Source organism: Podarcis vaucheri (genome assembly GCF_965113315.1).
Source record: "Podarcis vaucheri genome assembly, chromosome: 12".
In the NCBI taxonomy this organism is placed as follows: Eukaryota; Metazoa; Chordata; class Lepidosauria; order Squamata; family Lacertidae; genus Podarcis; species Podarcis vaucheri.
This window is the reverse complement of record NC_138750.1, coordinates 41,067,578-41,092,579: the sequence shown is the minus strand read 5'-3', so window position 1 is coordinate 41,092,579 and position 25,002 is coordinate 41,067,578. Positions and strand designations below refer to the sequence as shown.

Here is a 25,002-nt window from a genome sequence, read left to right as displayed (position 1 = left end):
AACAGTTTAGCTTGCTTATTGTGTAAACAGGCTCCTCTTAATGCTGTTTTGCTAACACCTAATACAATTCTGCACACAGAGCCACACAGAAACTATATTACATTGGGAAATGAAATCCGTTTCTATTACTGAATATTTCATAGAAACACTGTTAACTTTTGTAAGCACTAAAAGTGATAACCCATTTTGGCTAAGAGAGGGAAGTGGACTAATATAGTGAATCTAAGAATAGTTTTGTTTTAAAGAGCTGTGATGTCTATTGCAGAAAGCAATCATTTAATCTTTGCATAAGCGGGAACAAAATAATGCTTGTAAGTAGTGCTAATGTTCAGTGCTGCAAGTCTTCCACACATAAAAAACCACCACTGAAATATCTCTACATTATTTGGTGTATTTTTTTTCTGACAACTCTTGCCTGCTCATTTAGGCAGTAATGAGCCTCCAGTCATATAATCACCAAGGAGCCATTACAGAAGTTGTAACATTTGCTGCCTTTGCAGAATGTATTGTGGGTGAGGAAGGAAACAGAAAATAGTTCTGGGATAGAATGTGAAGAGTTTCTTTGGCTACATGAACAAAGGTATGTGATGCTGGAAAGGAGCCAGAAGTGGCTGGATCCCATGATGATTTATCTTCTAAGAGACAATAGTGACATTCAAGCATCACAACATGCTTTCATGAATTTTGGGCTCACGTGCTTGCCCTTCTTCCTCTCTTCTTTGCACAAAATGGGACCAGATTTAAACCTTCTGGTCACAGTTTGTAACAAAACAGTTTCTTGTTTCACCTGGATATGCAAAACTTTGCTAGTTAACAAACTAGGATATGGTTTGAACCTGGTTTGTTTGTTTATTTATTTGTCATTACATTTATATCCCACCTTTCTTCCAAGAAGTCCAAGGTGGTTTTCCCACTCCCCATTTATTCTCACAACAACCCTGAGAGGTACGTTAGGCTGAGAGGCACTGATCGGCCCAATATCATACTTGATTAATGAAAACATTCTATGCATATGCTTTTGACTGTGGTTTGCCTTGTGCATCGTCCAGGAATTTCACCTCCAGCAGCACAATAGTTAATCATGGTTAACAATATTTCATACAGGCCACTGTTTCCATTTAATCCAAGAACAAGAAACAGTCGTTTGTAGAAACCATAGTGAAATCAGGATCAAACCAACTATGGTTTGTTACAAACTTTGGTTGGCCTGCAACGGCCTGCCCTCATTTAACTGCTCATTTTTGTTCCCCAAAATATACACAGTGCTCATGTCTGCCTCCTGACAAACTTTACTGTGAACCATAGGTGTTGCAGAGGAAGAAAGATCAAAGCGCCCAGTCCACATCATTAGGTCACGCTGCTGTTTTGGCAAGGGCTGCCTACTGAGAAGAGCAATTGACAGTAGGAAAGTCCCATGAGTAAAGCAGGAGTGAGGAAAATACAAAGGGTGTCAAGAATGACTCAGAGGCTACTGCCAGAGGACAGCTGAGTGCTGGGACCCAGAAGGCAGGAGCTGAGTTGAGGAATCAGAACTGGAGGGACTAAACCAGGTGTCACTGCTAAGGCCCACACAAAGCCAAGCCAGAGCCAAAAACACCTTGCTGCCCAGACATAGTCCCAGACAGACAAGGAAGTCCTTCTGGTCTAGGACAGCTTAATGACAAGCCTTGGTGGGCAGGGTCAATTCACAGCCTGAGATCATTTCACAAGCAACATGTTCTTCACTAGCTAGAGAGTATCAGCAAGATATTTCCAAGCTGCAGTTTTGATAACCCACCACATGGGGCAGAAGCACCCAGAACTAAAGTTTGAGAACAACAGCTCTAGAAGGTCCTGACACTGTGCCTTGTATTTTTAAGGGTGAATCAGTGCTTAATTTTCCTTTTAAAAAACTGGATCTACTATTTATGTTGATTCCATGAACAGTTGACAAGAAAATCATTACGCTGTGACGAAAAGGCTAGGGCAGCATCTGATGATAGGCAATGGACAAGCTGACAGGAGAAATGATTTGTTTTCATGTTAATATTTATTGGTTGAAACAAAAACTTCCTACTGCACATGAGAGTCATAGAAACCATACCCAGGAGAATGTTTTTTTCAGTGCCAGCTGAGACATTACTAGAGTTGGCTGGCAGGTGCAAATCAGTAGCAGCTGATGGGGCAACCCAGAGCTGGTCTCCCATCACTGCAGCTCACCTGGCCTGGCCTGGGGTGGGGCGGTGGCAGGGTCAGGGCTGCCCAGATACAAATGTGGTGCCAGCCTGGCTTTTCCAACTGGTGCATCCATACAATCCTGACTTGGCCACCGCCCTGGCCCATCCTGGTAAGCTGCCACAGCGCTGGTGTCTGGAGGGCAGCTCTGTCCAACCACATCAGATTTTTTAAAAATATTTATTAAATTTGTATACTGCCCTTCATCCAAAGATCACAGGGCAACATGAAAATACAAAATGAAGACACAAAATACACAATAAACAAAAGCAAAGCAAACCAGTAACTCCCCCTTCCACAAGAGGACCTGTATGGGCAATCTATCCAGAAGATATTTGTATTTTAAGGAGTTTAGTGATCAAACTTGGTCATCTCTTCCTGCTTCTGTTTAATTCCCCTCTATATCTCTTGTTAAAGTTATTTGATGGCTGAGAGCAGCCTTTAATGTATAACCTGGTGGAAGGAAGAAGTGAAAGTGATGGGTAACCTTCTGACCTTCTTTGATGGTAGACATTGTTTGGAGGAATGTGCGGTATTGGAAGAGGGGGCTAGCTAATTAATAATCTGCACTAGTTAGTCTGGCAAGGCATGTAGTTAGCTATCTTTAAATTGGATGGTTTTGGGGCATAGTTCTGAGATGCATGGACTGATCGAAGGGCTGTGCAAACGAAGGCTACTGAGATGTCACTTCGCCACTTCTTGAGAAATTCCCAGTGGCATATTGAAATGCTTGCTTGGTAATGTATATAATGCTTGCTGTTTAGAATAAAATCTTTAACCTTTCACTCACTTGTGCTTGTATTGCTTCTGAATCTCATTAAAAGTACCACCTTGCATTGGGCAAGACAGGACCTCACCTCTTATTTCCATGGGTGCTAAGCTTGTAAGCCAGTATGGTATAATGGTTAAGAGCGGTGGACTCGTAATCTGGTGAACCGGGTTCGATTCCCTGCTCCTCAGCCTCACTCACCTCACAGAGTTTGTTGTGGGGGAGGAAGGGAAAGGAGAATGTTAGCCGCTCTGAGACTCCTTCGGGTAGTGATAAAGCGGGATATCAAATCCAAACTCTTCTAAGAGGCTTGAACCCTCCAAACCAAATCCAAATCGTATGGGAGAGCACACAGAGCTATTACTGTATTGGCCCGAATATAAGTCGCACCTGAATATAAGCCGCACCTTTAAAATTGGAGGGAGGAAAAGAAAAAAATACCTGAATATAAGCCGCTCCCTTCCTCGCTGCTCCTGGCTACATACTTGGGGGGGGGGGAGCCACGCTGTGTTGCCGGTGGTCTTTCCCTTTCCTTGCTCTCTCCCTTCCCAGCCTTGGGGAAGAGGACGGGGGACTATGCGCAGGGCAGGCGCTGCTTTGCCGCACTCCTGGCGCTGTTTGCCCTGCACTCCTGGCTGCATACCGTAAGGTCGCATATATAAGCCACACTTTAACTTTTCACGGTTGGAATTTGAGAAAAGAGAGAGGCTTATATTCAGGCCAATACGGTATATTTAACTAAAAAGACAGCCAAACTGTCACATTAAAGGGCCTAGGGATGTAAGCAGTGAAACATCAGGGCAAGTTAGTACACAATATTTATTCCATAAAATGGGATTGCCGGTTTCCCTCATGCTGTATCTTAGAAGAAGCTGCAGTAATCTTCTCTGATGCTATATTGAACACAAAGAAACTCCCTTGTGAGCAGAGTACTATTTACACCCATTAGATTGCTCTAACACCATCCAAACTCTCCTCTAAGCTTTCCATCATGAAATCAGCCTGGTGCCTTAATGTAATGTCAACTCGCCTGGTGCCTGGGCAGAGGCTGCACAGATACCCAGAAACCCCTTTGCAGCTCCAGGAAAGGGTTGGTGTGGGAGGACGGGGTGCAACTGCATTCAAAAAGGAGGATTTGGGACCCCCAAATCCTGAATTCAACTAGCTCAGTAATGTTTATTTGCTCTAAATTAAAAAAAAATCATTGCAAGTAATCTTAAACAAATGGCATTATAGCTGTACTCTATATTCAGTTAACAGTCAAAGTAATTTTCTGCACACTCTTTGTTCCTTTTTCTTTCTTGTGGGGAGAATAATTCCTCACTAAAACCTCTAACCACTGTGCCATACCTCCCAATGCTTTCTGCTGTAGCTTCTTCATTTCCTGGATTAGTTCTGGAGGCAGATTTGGTCTGTGTAAAAATGTTATTGGGGGGCAAGGGAGGTTTTGCCTAGTCCTCCCTCTCTCCTGGGATTACCCTGATTGTTCCCGACAGGAATCTCTTAGATGGGCAAAGAGCATCCTTTGAACAGTAGCATCTAGTCTTGGCAGAGAAAAAAGTCTTCTGCGTGAAGATGGCAGAGCACTGGGGCTGTCGCTTTTTAAATATTTCAGCTGCTTGAACGGAGCAGGATTTTAAATTTAGTAAATCATTTCTGTGCTTGAACTCACCTCTTTATAGCCAAATATGATACGTCCATCGTTGAGAAGTGTTGCTTGAAATGTGAAACTGCCCAGATTGTAATTATCCTGTAGATGTACGTGATCCCACTGGACAACCAATGCAGTACCTGTCAAGTCCAAAGTCGCGAAGAGGAGAGGAAAATGTCGTCGTAAATTATAGAGTAGCCATTCAGCAGCATTTGATACCATACAAAATGTAACTTTACAGCAATATTATCACTACTCCTACTATTGCTAAATAGGCCTTACAGTAGATAGAGCTTTATCTATTGTTCAGACATGCTTAGCCTACAGAAGAGAAGATAACTTGACTGAGGAGTGTTCAAATACACCTCCAAACATCAGCCACTGCCTCAGCGGAAAACAGAAGGGAAGGTGGGTGCAGAATCCCAGCATCCAATGAAATGTGAACATGCTAAAAGGGGATGTTTTCAATGTCAGAGAGCCCAACTCTATGAATTTGTCCAATCTACCCCTTATCTTGCAACAGCAAATTACAGAGTTTAATTAATACTGAAACTTTGTGAAGAGGAATTATATTTCCTTTAGATCTGTGACTAATGTTGTAGGGTTTGGAGTGGTGGTAACAATGATCCTCAAATGAACTATTATACCATCGGGATAATAAATGCCAGCTGCAGAACTGCCTCCATCCACAGCTGTGCCACCTGCCTGAATCTGAGGAGAGGTGATGGGCCAGACAAAGCTTTCCTCCACTGGGATCAACTGCTATTTTGGCTCTACCTCTCCTTATTTTTCTCATCCCTCCTTGTTTCTTCTTCCTCTTGTATCATAGTTTGTTAAACATTGTTTTCCACTGCAAACCTCCCTGAGAGCTTTGGCAGAAAGGTGATACATGAATGAATGAAGATTCACACAAGTGGTACCTAAGAACATGATATATTTATTATGGGCTGCCTGGGCTAGTACCTATACATTGATGCTAGCCTACCAAAAAATGCAAGCTAGTTCTTAGAATTTTTTTTTCAGACTTGGAAGCCACAACAGGTCAGGGCTGAGTGAAACAATGATGCTACATACCGCATTTTTCGTCCTATAGGGTGCACCGGCCCATAGGACGCACCTCGGGTTTTTTTTTGGGGGGGGCGGGCTTGCGGATAGCTTCCTGAAGCCTGGAGAGCGAGAGGGGTCGGTGCGCACCGATGCCTCTCGCTCTCCAGGCTTCAGCGAAAGCCTGCATTCACCCCATAGGACGCACACACATTTCCCTTTCATTTTTGGAGGGGAAAAAGTGTGTCCTATGGGGCGAAAAATACGGTATATATTTTTTAAAAAACACTCTGTGTGCAATTGTTTAAAATCTTGTTTCCTCTAAATCAAAACTGCTCACTTTCTTTCATCATAGGTTTTTCATTGTGTTATTTAGTTCATAACTCACTGCCTATAAAACTTAAGGATGTTTACCAAAATGCTGACACAGAAATGTTAATATTTAAAGCATTCCATGTTCACTCCGTCCATTTATTATGCATAAGATTATCTTTTCTTATCTACTGCAAGCTTTCAGAGTGGAAGGGTATTAAATAATATACATCATTGGTGGTAAACATTAACTACACCGGCTAAATAGGATCACCATGAATTTATGGATGATGCCCATATTAATAATGGTGTTGAGCATCTTAGTTGCACGTGTCCCACTATTCTTTACGCACATTCTTTTGTTGAATCCCCATGGACCAAACTGTAAGTCTGCACTCCTTCTGACCTACCAAGATGGATGCAGCCTGTTGTTAAGATTTAGACACTGCCCTTCATCTCAGGGCTGCCCTTCATCTCAGGGTTGTTCACAAGATAAAAATACAAACTAAAACACAAACAAATAGTTAAAACAAAAACAAAGGCCTGGTTGAAGAGGAACCTTTTCACCTGGAGCCTAAAAATAATGAAGGCACCAGCTGAACCTCCCTAGGGAGAGCATTCCACAAACAGGTAGCTACTGCCGAAAAGGCCTGTTCTCGTGTTGCTGCCCTGTGGACCTCTCACGAAGGAAGCACACAAAGAAGGGCCTCAGGTGATGACTGCAGAATCCAGGTTGGTTTATATGGGGAGAGGCGTTCATTGAGCTACTGTGGTCCTGAGACGCTTCAGGCTTTATAGGTCAAAACCAGCACTTTGAATTGGGTTCGTAGCTAATTGTCAGTCAGTGTAGTCGGGCCAGGATCGAAGTAATATGCTCAAACCATCTTGCCGTGCTGAGCAAAGCCCTGGCATTGTGGCTTACCATGTACTGGAAAGCCCCAGTTTTTACAGTCTTGAATATAAAATTCCTGTTGTGTCTTTTTATTGGATCAGCAGCTTGAAAACGGATTCCTAGGTAACTAGTATGCCCTACAAAAGTGGGGCAAATCCTTTTTTAAAAAATATAAACAAGGGTGACAATGGGCAGCCTTGTCTTGTTCCTCTAGTTATTTTGCAATTCTCAGTCAACACATCATTTACTATCAATTTTGCTGACTGTTCGGTATATATTGCCTTGACTCCTCTTATAAAAGTGTCTCCACAGCTCATGTACTCTAAAACTTTAAACATAAAATCCCAGGAGACATTATCAAATGCTTTCTCTGCATCTAAAAACATTAAGGCTGCTTATGTTTCATTCCTCACTTTTAGATATTCTATTATATAAATTATATTCCTAATAATGTCCTTCATTTGTTGCCTTGGCAAGAATCTGGCCTGATCATGATGGATTACCTCTTTTAATACAGTAAAAGCGGGGCAAATCCTGATATCGTCCTGAATACAAAAGGCATTGGGTTGTATTCAATCAACTCTCACTCGGAGTAGACCACTTGAAATTACTGGACCTAAGTTAGTCATGACCATTAAATGTAAGAAAAGCCTGCTGGGTCAGGCCAGTAGCCCATGTAGTCCAACATCCTGTTCTCACAGTAGCCACCCTGATACCTGTGAGAAACCTGCAAGCAGAACTGAAGCATAAGAGTACTCTGCCTTCCTGTGGTTTCCAGCAACTGGTATTCAGGACCATTACTGCCTGACTGGAGGCAGAAGATAACCACCCAACCCTCTTTTAAAGCCAACCAAGTTGGTGCCACCTGTGGGAGTGAGTTCCATAGTTAAATGATGCGCTGCATGAATAAGTATTTTCTTTTATCTGTACCCAAACTTCCAACATTCAGCATTGTTGGATGTCGACATGTTCTAGTGTTACGAAAGAGGGAGAAAAACTTCTTTCTATTCACTTTCTTTGTGTCATGCGGAATTTTATAATCTTCTATCATCTCACCTCTTACTCACCTTTTCTCTAAACTAAAATATTCCCAAGGTCTTTAATTTCATCAGGTCTACTCTAAGTAAAGAATAGCTAAATGCAACTCCTCTTTAGTAAATATATGAGTTTATTTCAGGCATTTGCTTACAAAAAATGCCTTTTGGACTCTGAACTGACTCATTCCCTCACAGCATATGCTTTGATTCACATCTCAACAAGTTTTCCTTGTCAGAGTGACCTAACCACAACTCAAAATGGGTCAGTGTGATTCAAGCTCAAAGCACCATGGAGAGTATCTTGAAGCATCACGATAATAGTTCAACAACAACACGCTGTAATTTATTCTTGTTTCTTACCAGCACTTTGGCGGAAATAAAAAAAGCAAGTCATTTAAGGGGGGAAATTGAAGCATGTTCATTATGTTATCTTCAAATGGAACTTTCACAATCTCGCTGCATAAATTATTTCACTGCATAGCGCATCACTGGATGGTGTGAAACAGACAGACATGTTTGCAATTTACTTTCTGAATATTGATTGGGTTGCTTCTATTTTATTTAAAAGCAATTCTTCCATACAAATATTCATTTTGTCTCGCAAATATTTGGTTATTATGCATATGCAATATGTGCATATATAGGTCCACAAAATTATATAGCCTATTTGGTGATTTGACAAGAGATAGATATATATTCATTTCCTGGTAACGAAACCTGAGAGTACATTCCTTAACATGATGTTGCCACTAGAGACTCAGGAGGCCTCACTGTCGAAGATTGCCTATTTCCAGCTCCAGTTGGTTCACTGACTATGGCTGTTGTTGGACCAAGATAAGCAGGTATCAGCAATTCATGCTCTGATGACTTTGCACTCAGATTACATGGGGCTGCCCATGAAAACTATCTGGAAGCTACAGCAAGCTTAGAATGCTATTGGCATGTCATTAGCTGGGACAGCAAGATGGGAGAATATAACAGCAATCCTAAAAGCACTGCATTGGCTTGCTAAGAATTACAGAGACCTAGGGTCATAACTTATAAAAGCTGAAATGACTCAGGCCCCAAGTGCCTCCTCCAATAGCCAACTCGATCCAGTGTTCCCCACGAGGATTCATTGTGGGGGATTTGGTAGAGATGGGCATTTTGGGTAGTGGGGCTTCAACTTTGGAGTGATTCAGGCAAGATTTTCACCAGCCTTGTATGTATGTGTTCCACCACTGTGCTGCCTCTTGGCTCCTCTTTTCCTGGTATGCTGTGATTCAACCTTCCTGAGCTAATTAACCTAGTTTCGCCATTATGCTCAAACTGGGAAACTCCAGTTATCAGGATCGGAACTAGCCAGGATCTTAATCCATGGCTAGAAGGTGGTTTAAAGGGCTTGAGAAGGTAGTTGGGAAAGGGCAGAGTTGGGAAAGGCTGGCCCCCACAGTTAGAAAGATCATCAACATCCCAGATTAATAAGCCAATATACAGGTATCCATGCCAAGTACAGCATTCTGTCACATAAAATTCTGTACTAGGTATTTGACCTTCGGGAGCTGTAGGTAAAGTAAGGCTTATTAGATTATTAAATAGGAGCACTTTGCACACCATCTTGATGAGGGTTATTAACCTCAGGCATGTTCTACCTCTGGGTGAAAAATGACTCTAAGAATCCAAAATGGTTCCTATTTAATGTACTGATGGTACCAGAGGGAGCATATACTTTTGGAAGACTAGAGGGTTGTCTTTTTCAGCTGATGAAGTTAATTGAGATTCATGACTAAAGTAAGATTTAGGACCTTAGCAGCTTGGGTGGATTATAATATTGGATAATGTTTGCCAACACAATCTACCAATAACATTTTAAACCATGGTATTTGACTCAGGTGGATGGCTAGCCAGATGAATCAAACTTCTGAGAGCTAAATATTACAAACCATCTTCAGTGTTTATTTTCCTACAAAGGACAAAAAAAGAAGAGCTAAAGGATAATCTGGCAGAAGGATTAATACTTACCATTATCAAAGTATCTGACAGTCGAGTTTCTTGACACACTAGGGTCAAAGTTGGCCATCAAAGGTGCGATGTATTGGGTAGCTGTTAGCATTCGATGCACAACTTCCCCTGTATATATAAAACCTATAATAAAGAAACAAAAGAGCAGAATCATGTCAGCCACAGCTGAAAAGTTAATACATGCCAGAGTTAATTAGGTGCTGCCAGAGCTTCAAAGAGTTACTGAAGGAAAATTAATCTCATCACCAGGTTTTAATAATGAATCAAAGAACGGCAAAAGAATACAGAAAAAAAACACCATAAAGGCCAAGAGAAGAATAGATTCCCATGAGGAACAAAAGTCAGGGGCCATATTGATAGGGAAATAATTCAGGCCAGTGTTCATCAGCTGGGATCTTCAGGCCACTTTTGAGAGGTGGGGAGAACATAAAGCCTGTTGCTAAAATTATGTGGAAGACGAAGAGTCTTTCTGGTTTATAGTTCTGTCACTTACACTGCAATTCCATGTATGCTTGCTCACTCACTCTGTCCCATGGAGCTAATTTAACTCTGTAAAGTGCACAGTATTTATTTGCGAGTGTGTTTGCTAATTATTACATTGTCAAGCTCATAAAGCATTAGCCCTCTTCTGCTTTAAATTCTAGCTCACAGTCATATCTTGAATTGTGCAAAGATACAGAATTTCTCTTAAGAGCTTTTGTGTACTTGGTGTTGAGCAAGCCCCTTGTGTTGCAGTTCCTAAGCACCCAATAACCAGCTGGCTGAAATGCTGTGCAAGAGCTTTTCACAAGTGGGTGGAACAACTCACCTATCAGCTGTTTGATATCATAATGATGTCACTCGATTGACAGGTGGCTTGTCCTATCCACCTGTTCAAGTTGGTGGGCACAAAGTATACATACTGCTATCAACACCTGTTGTCAGATTGCACTTGCTGTTTCATCGAAAGCAGGGATGGGGAATGTGTAGCCCTCGCTCCCCGATGCTGTTGGACTACAGCTCCCATCGTCACTGACCACTGGCCACGCTGGCTGGAAGTGATGGGAGTTGGAGCTCATCAACAACTAGGGAAGATCAGTCCCCCTGCCTCGGTCTAAAACAGCACAGCCGCATCTGACCAATGCTGCAGCTAGATTCACTAGGTAATACATTTTCTGCTCTCTCAGTAAATGTTGCACTGTGGATTGCTGCCACCCCTGCTCCAAAGTTACAGGAAGAAATAAAAAGAAAGGGAAAGTAACAAGATGGATAACTGCAAGCCAGGAAGCATTTCTGGGATCAAACGTCAACTCTAGTCATGCTTCAGTACAACTTGGAAAGAAACACAGGGTAAGTTCAAAGCATCCCACAGATTCAAAGCTTGAATGGACTCCCGCTGAACAGGATATTTTATCATTTTCACTAATACCCTGAGTAAATCGCAAATGTAAACCAAGCATATTTTTGAATAGGCTTGCACAGACATTTGGCAAGAGCTGGCTTATACTGTCTATGACCCAGTTTTCTGATGGCTACATTTGCTCTCTGTTGATTCATTGTGGCCCAGCAAGAATGTTCCAAACCTACAGTTTCCTGAACTACTTAATCTTTCCTTTGTGGGAGGGGTTTGGCATTTCCGGAAAGACTCCACAGCTTGAAACATAAGACACTGTCTTCTCAACTGCCTGAGTAAATTAATCAAGTTACAGCATGGAAAGTTATTAAGGAGGGGATTTAAAATTGTATCGTATAGCTTTACAGAAAGCCTTTAGACCAGGAAAGAAAAATTTATGAAAAGCACGGACTGATTAGGGATGACTTGCTGATACAAGTGCATTTGCTTTTTTGTTTGTTTTGTTTTTTACTGTTTTATCATGTGTTTGCTGCCCTGGGGTCATTTGAGAGGAAGAGTAGGTTCTAAATGTAATAAATTATATTCAATAAATAATGATGATGATTCTAACAGTAATAAATAACAACCACTACTACTGCTTTTATTTTTGTTATGTAGCATGATATAAAGTACTGTCCCTCATTCTGCAACACAATAAAACAGAACAAAATGCACACACCCAATGATATCGGATTCTACATTAATTCTTACATTTGATGATTCGGATCCAAATAACACATGAGTTGTTCTGCTTGCCCAAGTCTCAGCAGCCCCCCACAATACATGTCAAATAAAACATGAAGTCATAGGGAAGGGCCATAGTTCAGTGGTAGAGTACAGTGGTACCTCGGGTTAAGTACTTAATTCGTTCCAGAGGTCCGTTCTTAACCTGAAACTGTTCTTAACCTGAAGCACCACTTTAGCTAATGGGGCCTCCTGCTGCCGCCGCGCTGCCGGAGCACGATTTCTGTTCTCATCCTGAAGCAAAGTTCTTAACCCAAGGTACTATTTCTGGGTTAGAGAAGTCTGTAACCTGAAGTGTATGAAACCCGAGGTACCACTGCAGATGCTTTGCATGTAAAAAGTTCCATCTCCAGTAAACCCAGAGACTGCTGGTAAGGACTACTGGCTGCAACCCTGGAAAGCTGCTTCCCATCCATGTTGACAATACAGAGCCAGATGGACTAATGGTGTGGCCTGGTGTAAGGCATCTTCTCATGGTCCTAACTTCTTTTGAAACTGAGGGGAGGCAGTTTTTGATTATGGCATGGAAGTCAATTGTGGTGGTGGTGGTGGGCATTTAGAAATCTTACTTGGTGTACCCAAGCTGCTCGGTGTACCTGGTCTCTGTATCCCAGCCGAATCATTAGCAACCTCAATTTGGGGGCCTGCTCATTCCTTCACACACTTGTCCTCTCCCCACTTGCATGCATTTGATGAGGTGGATTCTAATCAATGAAAGCTTATGGTGTAAAAAAACCCAAACTGTTATCTATCTCCCTGGATTCTCTCCATTGTTTTTATTTTGTCAGTTTCTGAAAAGCAATATCCTTGCACCTCTGGGCTAGTGTACTGAACCTTTCTTCTCTCTTGTGAATCTGCCTTTCTAGTAAGGTTGGCTGTTGCTGCCCTCTGACATTTGCCATTGCCTTCTGAGGCAGAGTTGGTGGCTTTTCCTCTGGTGGCGCCTTGCCTTCCTGTTCTAGGAAATTTAAGTTCTCTTCCCCCTTTTACTTGTGTTCCAATGGCAACTCAAAAATTCCTTTTCTGAACAAGCGTTTGATTCTGTCACTGCTTAATGTACCAATTTCAAAAGCTGCTCTTTGCTTTGCTGCTTAGTTTTGTTAATTTGTGTTTTAACAAATGGAATAATGCTATGTTTATATAGTTGCTTTCTTTTGAGTGAAGAGAAAAGCAGGGTGTTGTTACTTTTTTTTTTTAAAAAAGAAGTAGTTGTGAGGTCTCCTTGTTCTGCTCAAAGTTGATTAGGTTGCCCAGGAATCGCTGGATTGAAAAAATGACCTTATTTAAAATGTATAGGAGTTTTTGCATTGACTTAATACTGTGAAAGCCTAAGTTGGTAAGGCTCCACAGCCTCAGAGTCATATTTCAAGCCTACCTAGAGAAATCAGCTGTTTGTCAAAAAAAGACTAATTTACTTAATATAATTTAGATAGTGCTTGGTAGAACCATATGTTAAAAGCTCTGGCTAACACAAAGGTCGGTGCTTAATTAGCTGGAAAAGCAATTGTCTGTCAGTGATGACAGCACAATGAAAGGTTTTGTATGACAGAGTCTTCATCTGGGCAAAGCTTGCATGGCTCTTTGAGCATGGAAGCCGATTTGATGTTATTGGACAGGTTGCAGCAGCATATAGAGTAGGCCGATAAGTGCACAGAGTGCCTTTTAAGAGATTCGAGGTCACTTCTTCCTCTCGTCCTAGGGCATTTGGAGACAACAACAATATTGCTTAGAAAATCACTAAATCCTACAGCTTTCCCCTGAAAATGCATCAGTCAGCAAAAACAGGATATAAGAGATGCACTCAAACCTTCCAGTCTCTTCAAATTTTATCATCTTTCCAGTTATTACTTAAGCCAAGAAAGTGTGAAGGCCCTTTGGGAGGAAAGGAGGGATATAAATTTTAACAAACAAACAAACAAATAAATAAATAAATAAATAAGCAAGCACATTTCTATCCAAAATTAATCGCACCAGGACACAAAGTGGCTGAAATATTCTGACCTGGCCTATTATTTAGATAATTCTAAATTACAGCCAGTGGAATATCTTACTAGTTTTATCAGATACCAGACCTACAACATGTTTGGAGCTGAGGTCCACAAGAACCTTCTCCTGCTTACAGATAGGCTGGCTGAATGCAGAAAATTCACAGGTGCGCAGCATAGCAAACTACCATCTCCTCCAACTGCTAGCATGCTGAAGCTGAGCAAGCTAAAAAAATTCCTTCCAGTAGCACCTTAAAGACCAACTAAGTTGGTTCTTGGTATGAGCTTTCATTGGTCTTTAAGGTGCTACTGGAAGGAATTTTTTTATTTTGACTATGGCAGACCAACACGGCTACCTATCTGTAACTGAGCAAGCTGTTTGCCAAAGACAGACCTCTACCATATTAGGAAGTGCATCAGAGGTCCTACTTCCCCTCATACCTCTACAACTATTTGAGAACATAACTCCAGTTCTCAAAAGCGTGCACTGCCTTGAACTCTACCAGGCCAGCCAGATGCAAGGTTCTTGTCTGATTTTTATAAGGCCTTTAACAACTTGAGTCCAGAATACCTCAATCTAGGATTTGTCCAAGATCATGGTCTGTGAGGGCCAGCAGTCTGGAAATAACTAGATACCACTGATGCTGACATTTCTACTGTAAAGAACACAGGTAGCCAAGCAAGGGAGCAGTCAAACCCATAAGCAGGTACAGGATAACCTGAGACTACTGCAGTCTGAGATCAGCTCTGCCTGTACCTGATGGACAAACATCTCAGATTGAGGAGCCAAGCCAGAGGTTTATAAAACCCTCAAGCCACACCACCCCCACCCCCAATTCTTGCAAAACTGGCATTTCCACTACCACTTTCTGGCTAATGCTTGTATAAGCATTAGGGATAAAAAGGGGGAAAAGTAAATTCAATGAAGTTTAAAAGTTGGTAAATATAACCCAACTTGTTACATTTAAGGCTTGACCTTTTTCGGGGAGAAGAAGCAGTAAATGGGGCCTACTAAAATGACAAGATTGCACACTTATGTTGCGGTACACAACCTATGTAATTTTGTTTTGGCTCCTCCATGCTCAGATAACCAGCAGAATGTGTGTCACCACACAAAAGGGATGAGTTATAACAGAGGATGTTCTCTAAAGGACCAACACATAAATGGATTGAAAAGAAAGAAAAACGGGGGGAATTTTATGTAGGCGTTTCCTGCACTATTTTTCCATAATAGAGAGGAGCTGCCTTGAAAGCAGAGCAGTGGGGTGTAAATTTTAAAATCTTTCTCCTCTTTATTGGTGAAACTGCACATTCAGGGTATGCTATTGCTATTGCCAACATGCTGTTCTGCTGCACCAAAGGACAAATACACAGGAATCATAGAATAGTTAGAATCACAGAACTGTTGTCAGGGACTGGGCAGACGAGGAATGGTGGAGACCGCCTCCCCAGCCTGACCCTTCCAGGGAAGAGGAAACAGTTCAGAATTACAACAGGGGTTTGAGGGAGGCCATAGCTCAGAGGCATATGAGGGGAAAGGTTGGGAAATAATGGGAGAGGAGGAGCAGGCAGAGCCAGAGCAGCAGCTGGCTGACACGTTGTCACTAGAAAGCATTCCAGACCCACCATCTCCCAGAACCCGGTGAGCCTTAAAAGTAGGAGAGCAAAGAGCTCGAAGACAGAGGGCATTAAGCAGCACCTGTAGAGGAGGTGATGATGATGAAGACGAATGAGGAAGTGGGAGAGAAGCGAGGTGGAGATTCACTCAGGACAACAGCATTATCCAAGAGGCTGTGTTCCAAAGCCTCTCTCTGTAAATATTGAATAATAATAATAATAATAATAATAATAATAATAATAATAATAATTTTTATTTATACCGTGCCCTCCCCAGCCAAGGCCAGGCTCAGGGCGGCTAACAAGCAATAATAAAAACAAGTTGAATGAATACAACTTAAAAACAAGATTAAAATACAACATTAAAATATTGAAACATTAAAATATTAAAATGCAGCCTCATCACAGGAGGAGAAAGGAAAAAGAAAAAAGAAAAAAGAAAGAGGGGGAGGGAATCAAATTGGCTCCAAGCCAAAGGCCAGGCGGAACAGCTCTGTCTTATAGGCACTGCGGAAAGAAATCAGATCCTGCAGGGCCCTGGTCTCATGAGGAAGAGCGTTCCACCAGGCCGGAGCCAGTGTTGAGACGGCCCTGACTCTGGTTGAAGCTAATCTAACTTCCTTAGGGCCCGGGACCACTAAGGTGTTGCTATTTATGGACCTTGAGGCTTTCCGTGAGGCATACCGGGAGAGGTGGTCCTGTAGGTACGAGGGTCCTAGGCCGTGAAGGGCTTTAAAGGTCAAAACCAGCACCTTAAATCTGACCCTGTACTCCACCGGGAGCCAGTGCAGCTGGAAAAGCACTGGGCGAATATGCTCCCATGGCAGAGACCCCGTGAGGAGCCTCGCTGCAACATTCTGCACCCGCTGGAGTTTCTGGGTCAGCTTCAAGGGCAGCCCCGCATAGAGTGTAGAGCGTAGAATAAAAAGCGGGTGATAAGAAACTTTTCCTTGTCTTTGTACGTTCCTGGGCAACTGGCTGTGGGAGTTGCTTGCAGCTGCCTGACAACTGTAGAGTTGGAAGGAACCACAACAGTTACCTAGTTTTCAACCAGTGTGTCATGACACCCTGGGGTACCTTGAATGATGGTTAGGGGCAACACTGGCCTCTGTCCCTCTTTCCTTCCCTCCATCCTCTGATGCCCTCTTGCGTCTCTGCCTCCCAAAGGCTTGCACAGCTGTTTATTGCAGCAGCCCTAGCTATAAGCTCCACAGGCAAATGGTGCCTCTGGGAGGCATCTCTCTTTGGGGTGGAGTGGGGGGCAGCTCAGAGACCAGGGACGGCAGCAGCAGGACTCCCAAGGAGAGGGGAGGGCAGAGGAGGCTGAGGGAACACTCCACAAGGGGGAGTGTTAAAAAAAGAGTGAGAGGCTGCCAGCTCTGAAGACAAGGGTGCCATAACTGGGCTCCTGAGCCCCACAGGGGTGCCGCAGAAAGGATGTAGTTGGTCAAGGGAGCCATGGACTCAAAAAGGTTGAAAACCTCTGATCTAGTCCAAAATCCCTGCAATGCATGAATCCTTTGCCCAACATGAGGCTCAAACCCATGACCCTGAGATTTAAGAGTCTCGTGCTCTGCTGACTGAGCAATCCCAGGAGTATCAAACTTATGAGGAGGGACCATAACTCAGTGCTTTGCATGCAGAAGTTCACAGGTTCAGTCCTCGGCATCTCCAGGTGGGGCTGGGAATGTCACCCTGGACAGCTGCCGTCATTCAATACAGCTAATACTGAGCTCAACAGACCAATGGTCTGGCTACATACAAGGCAGCTTCCTGTTTCCTATAGTTGCTAGACTGCTTTCCAAGGATGGGTGCTCACCTACAGCAGCAGATGAAGGAACTGTTTAGTCTCAACAACTACTGTTAACATCACAATTATATTATGTTGATCTGTTCTAATGGAATATACTGTTTTGCGCTCAACCATTTCAAAGTGGTAAGAAGTGCTGTACACCACCTTCTGGAATGCATTGAATTGAAGCAGTTTTGAAGATTTGCTATGTCCTTCTGAGTTGTTTGTTTACCAACCCTCAGATTTAGCAGGGATTGCGTGTGCAGCAGAAGCAAACACATAGGGCAGGAGGCACTCATCTTAAAGCAACGTAAGTTTAGCTTAAACCAGCTCTCAGCACAGTAAATTTCATTTTGCTTTTTGCAAAGAATTACAGACAGTCAGTTAAACCAGCTACAGTGGTGCCTCGCAAGACGAAATTAATTCGTTCCGTGAGTTTTGTCGTCTTGCGATTTTTTTCGTCTTGCGAAGCACAGTGTCGGGAAAGTTTTGGAAAAGCTTCAAAAATCACCAAAGTCTTTAAAAACATCAAAAAAGGCTACCACACCGCGTTCTATGAGTTGCTCCTTGAAGTCAAGTCGCAACTGTATTAACGGTGTTAAGAAAAAGGAAACAAACTTGCAAGACGTTTCCGTCTTGCGAAGCAAGCCCATAGAGAAAATTGTCTTGTGAAGCAGCTCAAAAAACAAAAAACCCTTTAGTCTAGCGAGTTTTTTTGTCTTGCGAGGCATTCATCTTGCGAGGTACCACTGTACTGATACTGCTGATCCAGAACAAGCTCACTGTTTGGTGGAAATCAACTGAAAAACTCTACCAGAAACCAAGAAACCAAGTTGTGCCCCAGGTGACTTGATGCTGATTTCAGTGAACTTCTCATTTCACAAAACTGTGAAGATTACTTTCTATGCCATGTTTTTAAACCAAGTATATGATTACAGTTTTCCCTGATACTGAGAGGACGTTTTCTTGATGACTAATGGCATGAAATCAGCCACCTGTTCACTTCTGTAGGATTTATTTCTAAGGAGGTAGCTTAAAGCTGCCATGTGATGTGTGAATAAGCACGAAACAGATTTGTATACAATTTCATTTTTTATCTCATATGTTTTTTATACTTATCAGCCAAGTTGGGTAAATACACTTCTCCTGGCATAAACCCACATTACTTCTTCATTCAAGTTTATACAGCATCCTGATATTGCATCAATGGCATCATGCAATTCTAGTTGAAGTGCTACACATTATGTACAATAATACTGTATTAATGTATAGCATGCAAATTATATGTTCAATAGTATTTTGAGCAATGCTGATAATATTCCACATTCAGGGATACAGCCAGTTATAAAAATTGAAGCTAAAATGTCAAGTGCGCACTTCGTAACAAAACCAAAGCTTAAATACATAAACATTAATAAGATGAATACAATTCAAAATTGATTTTGAAAGACTCATTGTAATGTTTTTAAAAGGAAGATGCAGATGAAATATATTTAAAATGGTATCATTAAAATTACAGTTCAGTAGACATTTATGACCAAATAATGGTACAGCTTGAATTTCAGAATGCTTATTTTATGTCTAAACCTGACTGGAATCCACATAGTGTAGCAAAGAAGGAGAGAATGCATACAAAGTCTGGGTATCAAGATAACATATATATTTGGTTTTAAGCCACAATGCTCAATCTCCTGTGAAACTTCTGCGGTTAAGAGCAGACAGGCACAGTAACACAAGTTTAACTACTTAGATTAAACTTCCAGTCTAGAGATTTCAAGCTATAAAAAGAACCACCACAAACTTTTAAATCTGAAAATTAACTACTATGTTGATAAATGGGAGCCTTAAAATAATCTGCACCATTTATGTCACATTGCAAGACTGTAGTTTTCCCTGTTATATTCATTGTCAGACATTCACCCAGTCATTCTAGAGAACAATGGTGTTTTTGTGGACAGAACTCTCTTTAAAAGGTTAGAACTCAATAGCAGCCTTACTCATATGGGTGGTTTGCCAGCTTGAGCCCGCGCTGATGAATTTGCTGCAAGTTCAGTGCGAGACCATGTTACATTAGTAGGGTGCCTCATTCGGCCTAATTCTTATTCTCCCTAAATCACATTGCCTTTCCCCTTCAATAATTCCTTCTCCATCCATCCAGTAGCACTAGACACAGTGAACCTGCTGAGAATGTGGCTTTTTTTTTTGTCCTGGAGCAGGAATCACAGAATAACTCAGCCAAGACTTTTAAGCGTAATAGGGAAATGAGCAAAAGGGAGCACCAGGGGAATAACATTCACTGGGAATCACAATGCACACATTAAGCAAAGGCAAGAAACGTTTTACCAGTGCTTAGTTTGAAGGATTCCCTATCAAGAACAGAAAACAAATATTTAGACAAAATGTTATTCTCACATACTTTACTCTAGTTGATCAAAATCAAGATTTTGTAATGTTAGAAGCAAACAATGTAATTATTACTTTTATATAGTTGGTGTATTTATTATTTCATTGTTGCTTCAGCAAGGAATTTGGACTTCACTCCTACGGAAGGACTGCAATTTTGTGCTCGACAATGTAGCCCTGGAGGAGTGCCATCGCCATTATAATTACACTAAGATTAGTGAGTTGGGGAAACAAAAAGACAGAAATGATTCCACATCCCTAAGACAATATAAGAGTGTTTAAGTAAGAGAATAATGAGCTTGGGCCTCGCACTCTAATAATGAGCTTGGGACTTGCACTCAAGATTGGGGAAGGAGTGAAGCAAAGTCTCCCACGCTCTCTTATATTGCTTTATTTCTGGACAGGCTAGAGATTCCTTTTGCTTTCTTTCAGCTGACTAGCACTCCATTTATAAACCTTTGTGCCTGGCCAGCAATGCCCACAGAACATCATTGCAACGCCAGCATACAGTCACCACTTGTGATGGGGCAACCCTTAAGCACTGAGTCTTTGCATTGCACTATAATGTTGGAGTCTATTTTTTTTCATTCTCTTTTGAGAAGGATGCCTTTGACAAAAAAGCACACGCAGGCCACATATATATGAAGGGTCAGTATGCCAGCCAGCCAACTACCAGCCTATTTGTTATTTATTTATTTGCACACTTTCATGGAACATATCAAGCTGCATTGCAGTCAGGGTGGATTTGATTTAAATCAAATCAGGTAAGACTTGATTTAAACCTTTTTTTTTTACAGAAAGGCTTTCTTGCTGGTATAATCTTGCTGGTATAGATTTACAACCAGATGAAGGTTTCATTTTTAGAATAATAAATTTTCAGAGTAGTTTTTACGGTCATATCAAAAATTACTGATTTGGTTATACTATTAGAAATACATAGACAGATAATTATGAAATTATTGTGAGGTTTAATAAGTTAACTGATCATATTTGGACAACTTTTCTGCTGTACTTTATTGGAAGGAGAAAAATAACCATTTCCTTAATAACAATTTAAACTATTTATTTAACTAAAACAATAACATCATAGCAGATGTATCCATGTTTGTTAACTGATGTGGTTAAACATTTTTTTAAATAAAAAAACAGACTGATTTTCAGCACACATGAAAAACTTAAAAATAAATCCTTATTTCCTGGTGGGCTTTGGACTATAATGTAACTTAAACAGAAAACTATCTTTAGAAAGCATTTTCTCCAAAAGCATTTTATTTTAAGAATCCAATTTAAATAAAAAAAATCGATTTCAATAAAAAAATCAAATTTAAATGAAAAAAATATGATTTAAATGAAAAAATCTGATTTTTTTTAAATTAAAAAACACATTGTTTTTATCTACCCTGCTTGCAGTATATAACATACAATAAAATGGTCTATAAATATCTACAGAACATAATTAAAGACATTGATAAAACGTCAGTAAATACTGGTTGGCTCAAGGGGGGAGGGGAATCATACTGTGAAGGCCTGTCTAAACAGTGCAGGTCTCAGAAGATGTCTGAAAGGGGGCAGGAACAGCTCCTGCCACACTAAACCAAACCACAGGAGGGTGGGGAACCACCAGAAGTGCCCCATCAGAAGATCTCAGTAACTGAGGTGGAGCATAAGGGATCAGATAGCCTAGAAGGGCTTTGGGGCCCAACTTGTTTAGGGTTTGGTCATTAAGCCAAGAACCCTGTACCTTGCTCAGTAGCAAATCAATCAAGTGATCAATTGTCAACCTATTATTTGATTGTTGTCAAGCATCATCAGATATTCCAACAATGCCACTGTGTAGGAGAACAGAACAGTGTGTGTTACATAGTCTGTCCTGCCCCTTTAGTTTGCTTGTTGCTCTCAGGTACAGTGGAGGATGGTGTTCTTCTACCATTAGTGAAGTAAAATTAAAGTTTCAGGGTACATAATAAGGACAAGGCACCGTCCTCCCTTTGCCTCAGGCAGCTAAATGTCCACTTCTCGTCTATGCATCTTGTCTATGAAAGCGGATGCCACAATAAATGTGTTAGTCAGTAAGATGCCACAAGATACTTTCTTGTTTTCTTCTTTAATGTAGAATTACCGTAATTGAGCTCACTAGCTGTTTAAAATACTTAAAAAAGAAAGGGGAAACCCATTTAGTCCTATTAAATAAAATGATATGCAGAAAGTGCAATATGTAAAGTCATTTTATTCTCTCCATTATGGGAATAAATAAATCTTTTATTTTCTCCATATAGCAGCAAAGGCAGTAACGAGTGCCAAGGGTATGTGGTTAGCAATGACAAGTTGGCTTGTAAGTTAAATGTCAGGATTCAGTATTTGAACCAGTTGGTGTCTCAAATCCTTCACAGTTGTCACAAGGTCCCTGTGCTATTTGATAATTTAGGCAACCTTACATGCAGCCTCCCTTTTCTGGCATTTATCTGACGGGGTCAGTTTGCAGTTTGTGAATCCCCTGACGCTTTTAACATTACTACTTGTTAGCCCTGCTAGACAGACAACTTGGTTGAATAAATATCAGTCAAATCCCCTGTGGGCTTAGAAGCAAGTAGGACGATCGGATCTGTATGTCTACAACCCAGTATGGTAGGAGTGTATAGAAGAACAAATGGTTTAATAAGCATTCAAGGCATTTACCGTGATGGTTTATCACACACATGTTCCGTGTACTGCTTTATTCAACCTGAAAGCCATTTCGGGCAAACAGCAGGACAGATGGCAAACGTGTGTTAATCCATCTACAACCATGCTCAGAATGCAACTAAGAGCACACTTGTATACAGTCATCCATGCACTAACACTAACCCGGGAGCAAGCTCCATTGAGTAAGCATGCAGGATTTCACATGTAATTGTGGAACGACCAGAAGGAACACTGGAAAGAGATTGCATTTAGTTCTACAGATGAAACTTCAACACTGCTGGATAGCTCTGTCGGTGCTGATAATGCCAAGGTTGCAGGTTCAATCCCTGTGTGGGACAGCTGCATATTCCTGCATTGCAGGGGGTTGGACTACTAGATGATCCACAGGGTCCCTTCCAACTCTAAGATTCTATGATTCTATGATTCTAGTAGCAAAAGCAGAAATTGACTGGGGAAAGCCTTCCACGAGAGACAGAGGAACAAGTTCCAGCAATGCTTTATGGCCTTCAAGTACCACGTGACTGTCCTTATTCCCTTGCCAAATGTGGGCAATGTAATCATATGGTAAGTTACAAGCAGTGGCAAAGCATCCGTGTTACCTTCCAAGGGAGTACTGTGAAATTAGAGGGTGCGTGCAGGGCTGTTTCCACTTCCCCAGTCAGAGTGCAGGTTACAATGTACTTATGGCTAGACTTAACACAGGGTAATTGTGGCATGTAGTTATGGCACATTTGCCGCAAAACCCCATTTGCTTTCCATGCAAAGAAAACATTTGTTTCGTGAAGAATCCGAGAGCCTTCTTAGGCTTGGGAACTCACATCGTAGGAGCTGATCAGTTAACCACAGTTAAAAGATCAACAGCAGGCTAGGAGATCATACACCCATTCATGAAGGGTAAGGCCCACAATGGTCAGGATAGCTACAAATTAATTCAAGTATCAGAGAGTGTGTGCTCTTAATGTATTTCTGGGAAAGACAAGTGGGAGAAGGCCATTGCACTGCTTGCACTGCTTGCTGGTTGACCATAGTAGGATTACAATGCAGTACTAGACGGGCCTTTCATATGATTCTGCAGAGCTCTTCTTTATATTCAGATGCAGAAATCCTTCCTTCCTAACCAGGATTTTTTCAACAGATTTTGGAGTTAAAAATAATCTTGTAGAAAGTCTGGTTAAACCTAAACTTTTTAAAAGAAGAAGCAGAAGCATGAATTCACTATGGAAAGGGAATGTTTCATTCCACTGCTGCTTCCAGTAACTTAACCACAATTAAGAAACATGTGCACTGTTCCACCATAAGGCGTTCCGGGTGCCATACCTTTGGCATTCCCACCCCTCCTCACTTGTTCCCCAGACTTCTATGACCTCATGGTGACTCAGCAACAGAGGAGCTCGTTGCTTCAACACATAGCAACCAACTCAAATTCATTGCCCTAATGAAGTTAAGTGGAGTATACTGGCAGAGAAGTCTAAGCTGAGCTGGGAAGGGAAGGGAAGCTGAGCATGGCTAAGGGCTACACACGGACCAGCCTTCCCTCTTTTCACCTACTAAGCTTTTCATTTCAAATAAAGGCAGGAACAACTTTGCACTTATTCTGTTGCTATGACCACATATATTCCACACCTTATCGAAGCCTTATGGGTACATGGACTGGAAAATATTAGCTGTGGGTCTTGGAAGACCTGCTTTCTTGACTTCCAAGGCCATTTTTCACCCGGCTTGGGAAGGCAGGGCCCTGACTACAAAAGCTGGGGGCTGAACAGACTCTTGGGATGGGGTATGGTTTAGGGATTTTTGTGTATTTTTTATGTTTTTAATATTTTTTTTTTTTGCTACTTTATTTTAGATCGTACTATGATTCATGTGGAAATGGCTCGGTTTGGTTGCGTAGTTTTGATGTTTTATTTATTGCTTAGGACTACTTTTGTTATGTGGTGGCGCAGCAATAAAACTGCTAGCACAGTTGCAAAGCTAAGCCGGGTCTGGTATGGATTCAAATTGGATGGGAGACTGTGTGCTGAGAGTCCTGCATTGCAGGGGGTTGGTCTAGATGACTCTCAGGATCCCTTCCAGCTCCACAATTCTATGATTCTATGTTGCAAGTCACCTTGAGCATGTCTAACTATGGAAAAGTGGCATACAAATAAAATGATGGTATGATGGAAGGTATATTTTGTGAGGGTGATATTTATAGAACTTTGTTGCTACTTTTTAGCTATACAATTTTACTTTCTCCAAAACTGCATTTTAAGCTTTGAAATAACACCTGCATGTGGACATTATATGGAGATCCAAGACATAGCTGTCAACCTTCCCTTTTTTTGCGGGAAATTCCCTTATTCCAGCGCCATTTCCTGCTGCTTCCCGCTGCTATCCCGGATTGTTAGATATCCCATAGACTGTCCCTGGGACAGGTGAGGCTGATGATCCCTTATTTTTGAGGCTGCTGATCCCTTATTTTCAAATCTGAAAGTTGACAGCTATGAT

At 41.5% G+C, this 25,002-nt stretch overlaps 1 protein-coding gene across 1 annotated transcript in view; it reads right to left on the bottom strand.

The window, feature by feature from the left end:
- PLXDC2 (plexin domain containing 2) overlaps positions 1-25,002 on the bottom strand; it is a 241,551-nt gene that overhangs the window by 46,325 nt on the left and 170,224 nt on the right. Inside the window, exons 5-6 of the mRNA XM_082193641.1 lie at positions 9,921-10,043; positions 4,656-4,774 (exon numbers count right to left, since the gene is read on the bottom strand). Coding sequence (XP_082049767.1) covers positions 4,656-4,774; positions 9,921-10,043 — 242 coding nt within the window. The remainder of the gene's footprint in view (positions 1-4,655; positions 4,775-9,920; positions 10,044-25,002) is intronic.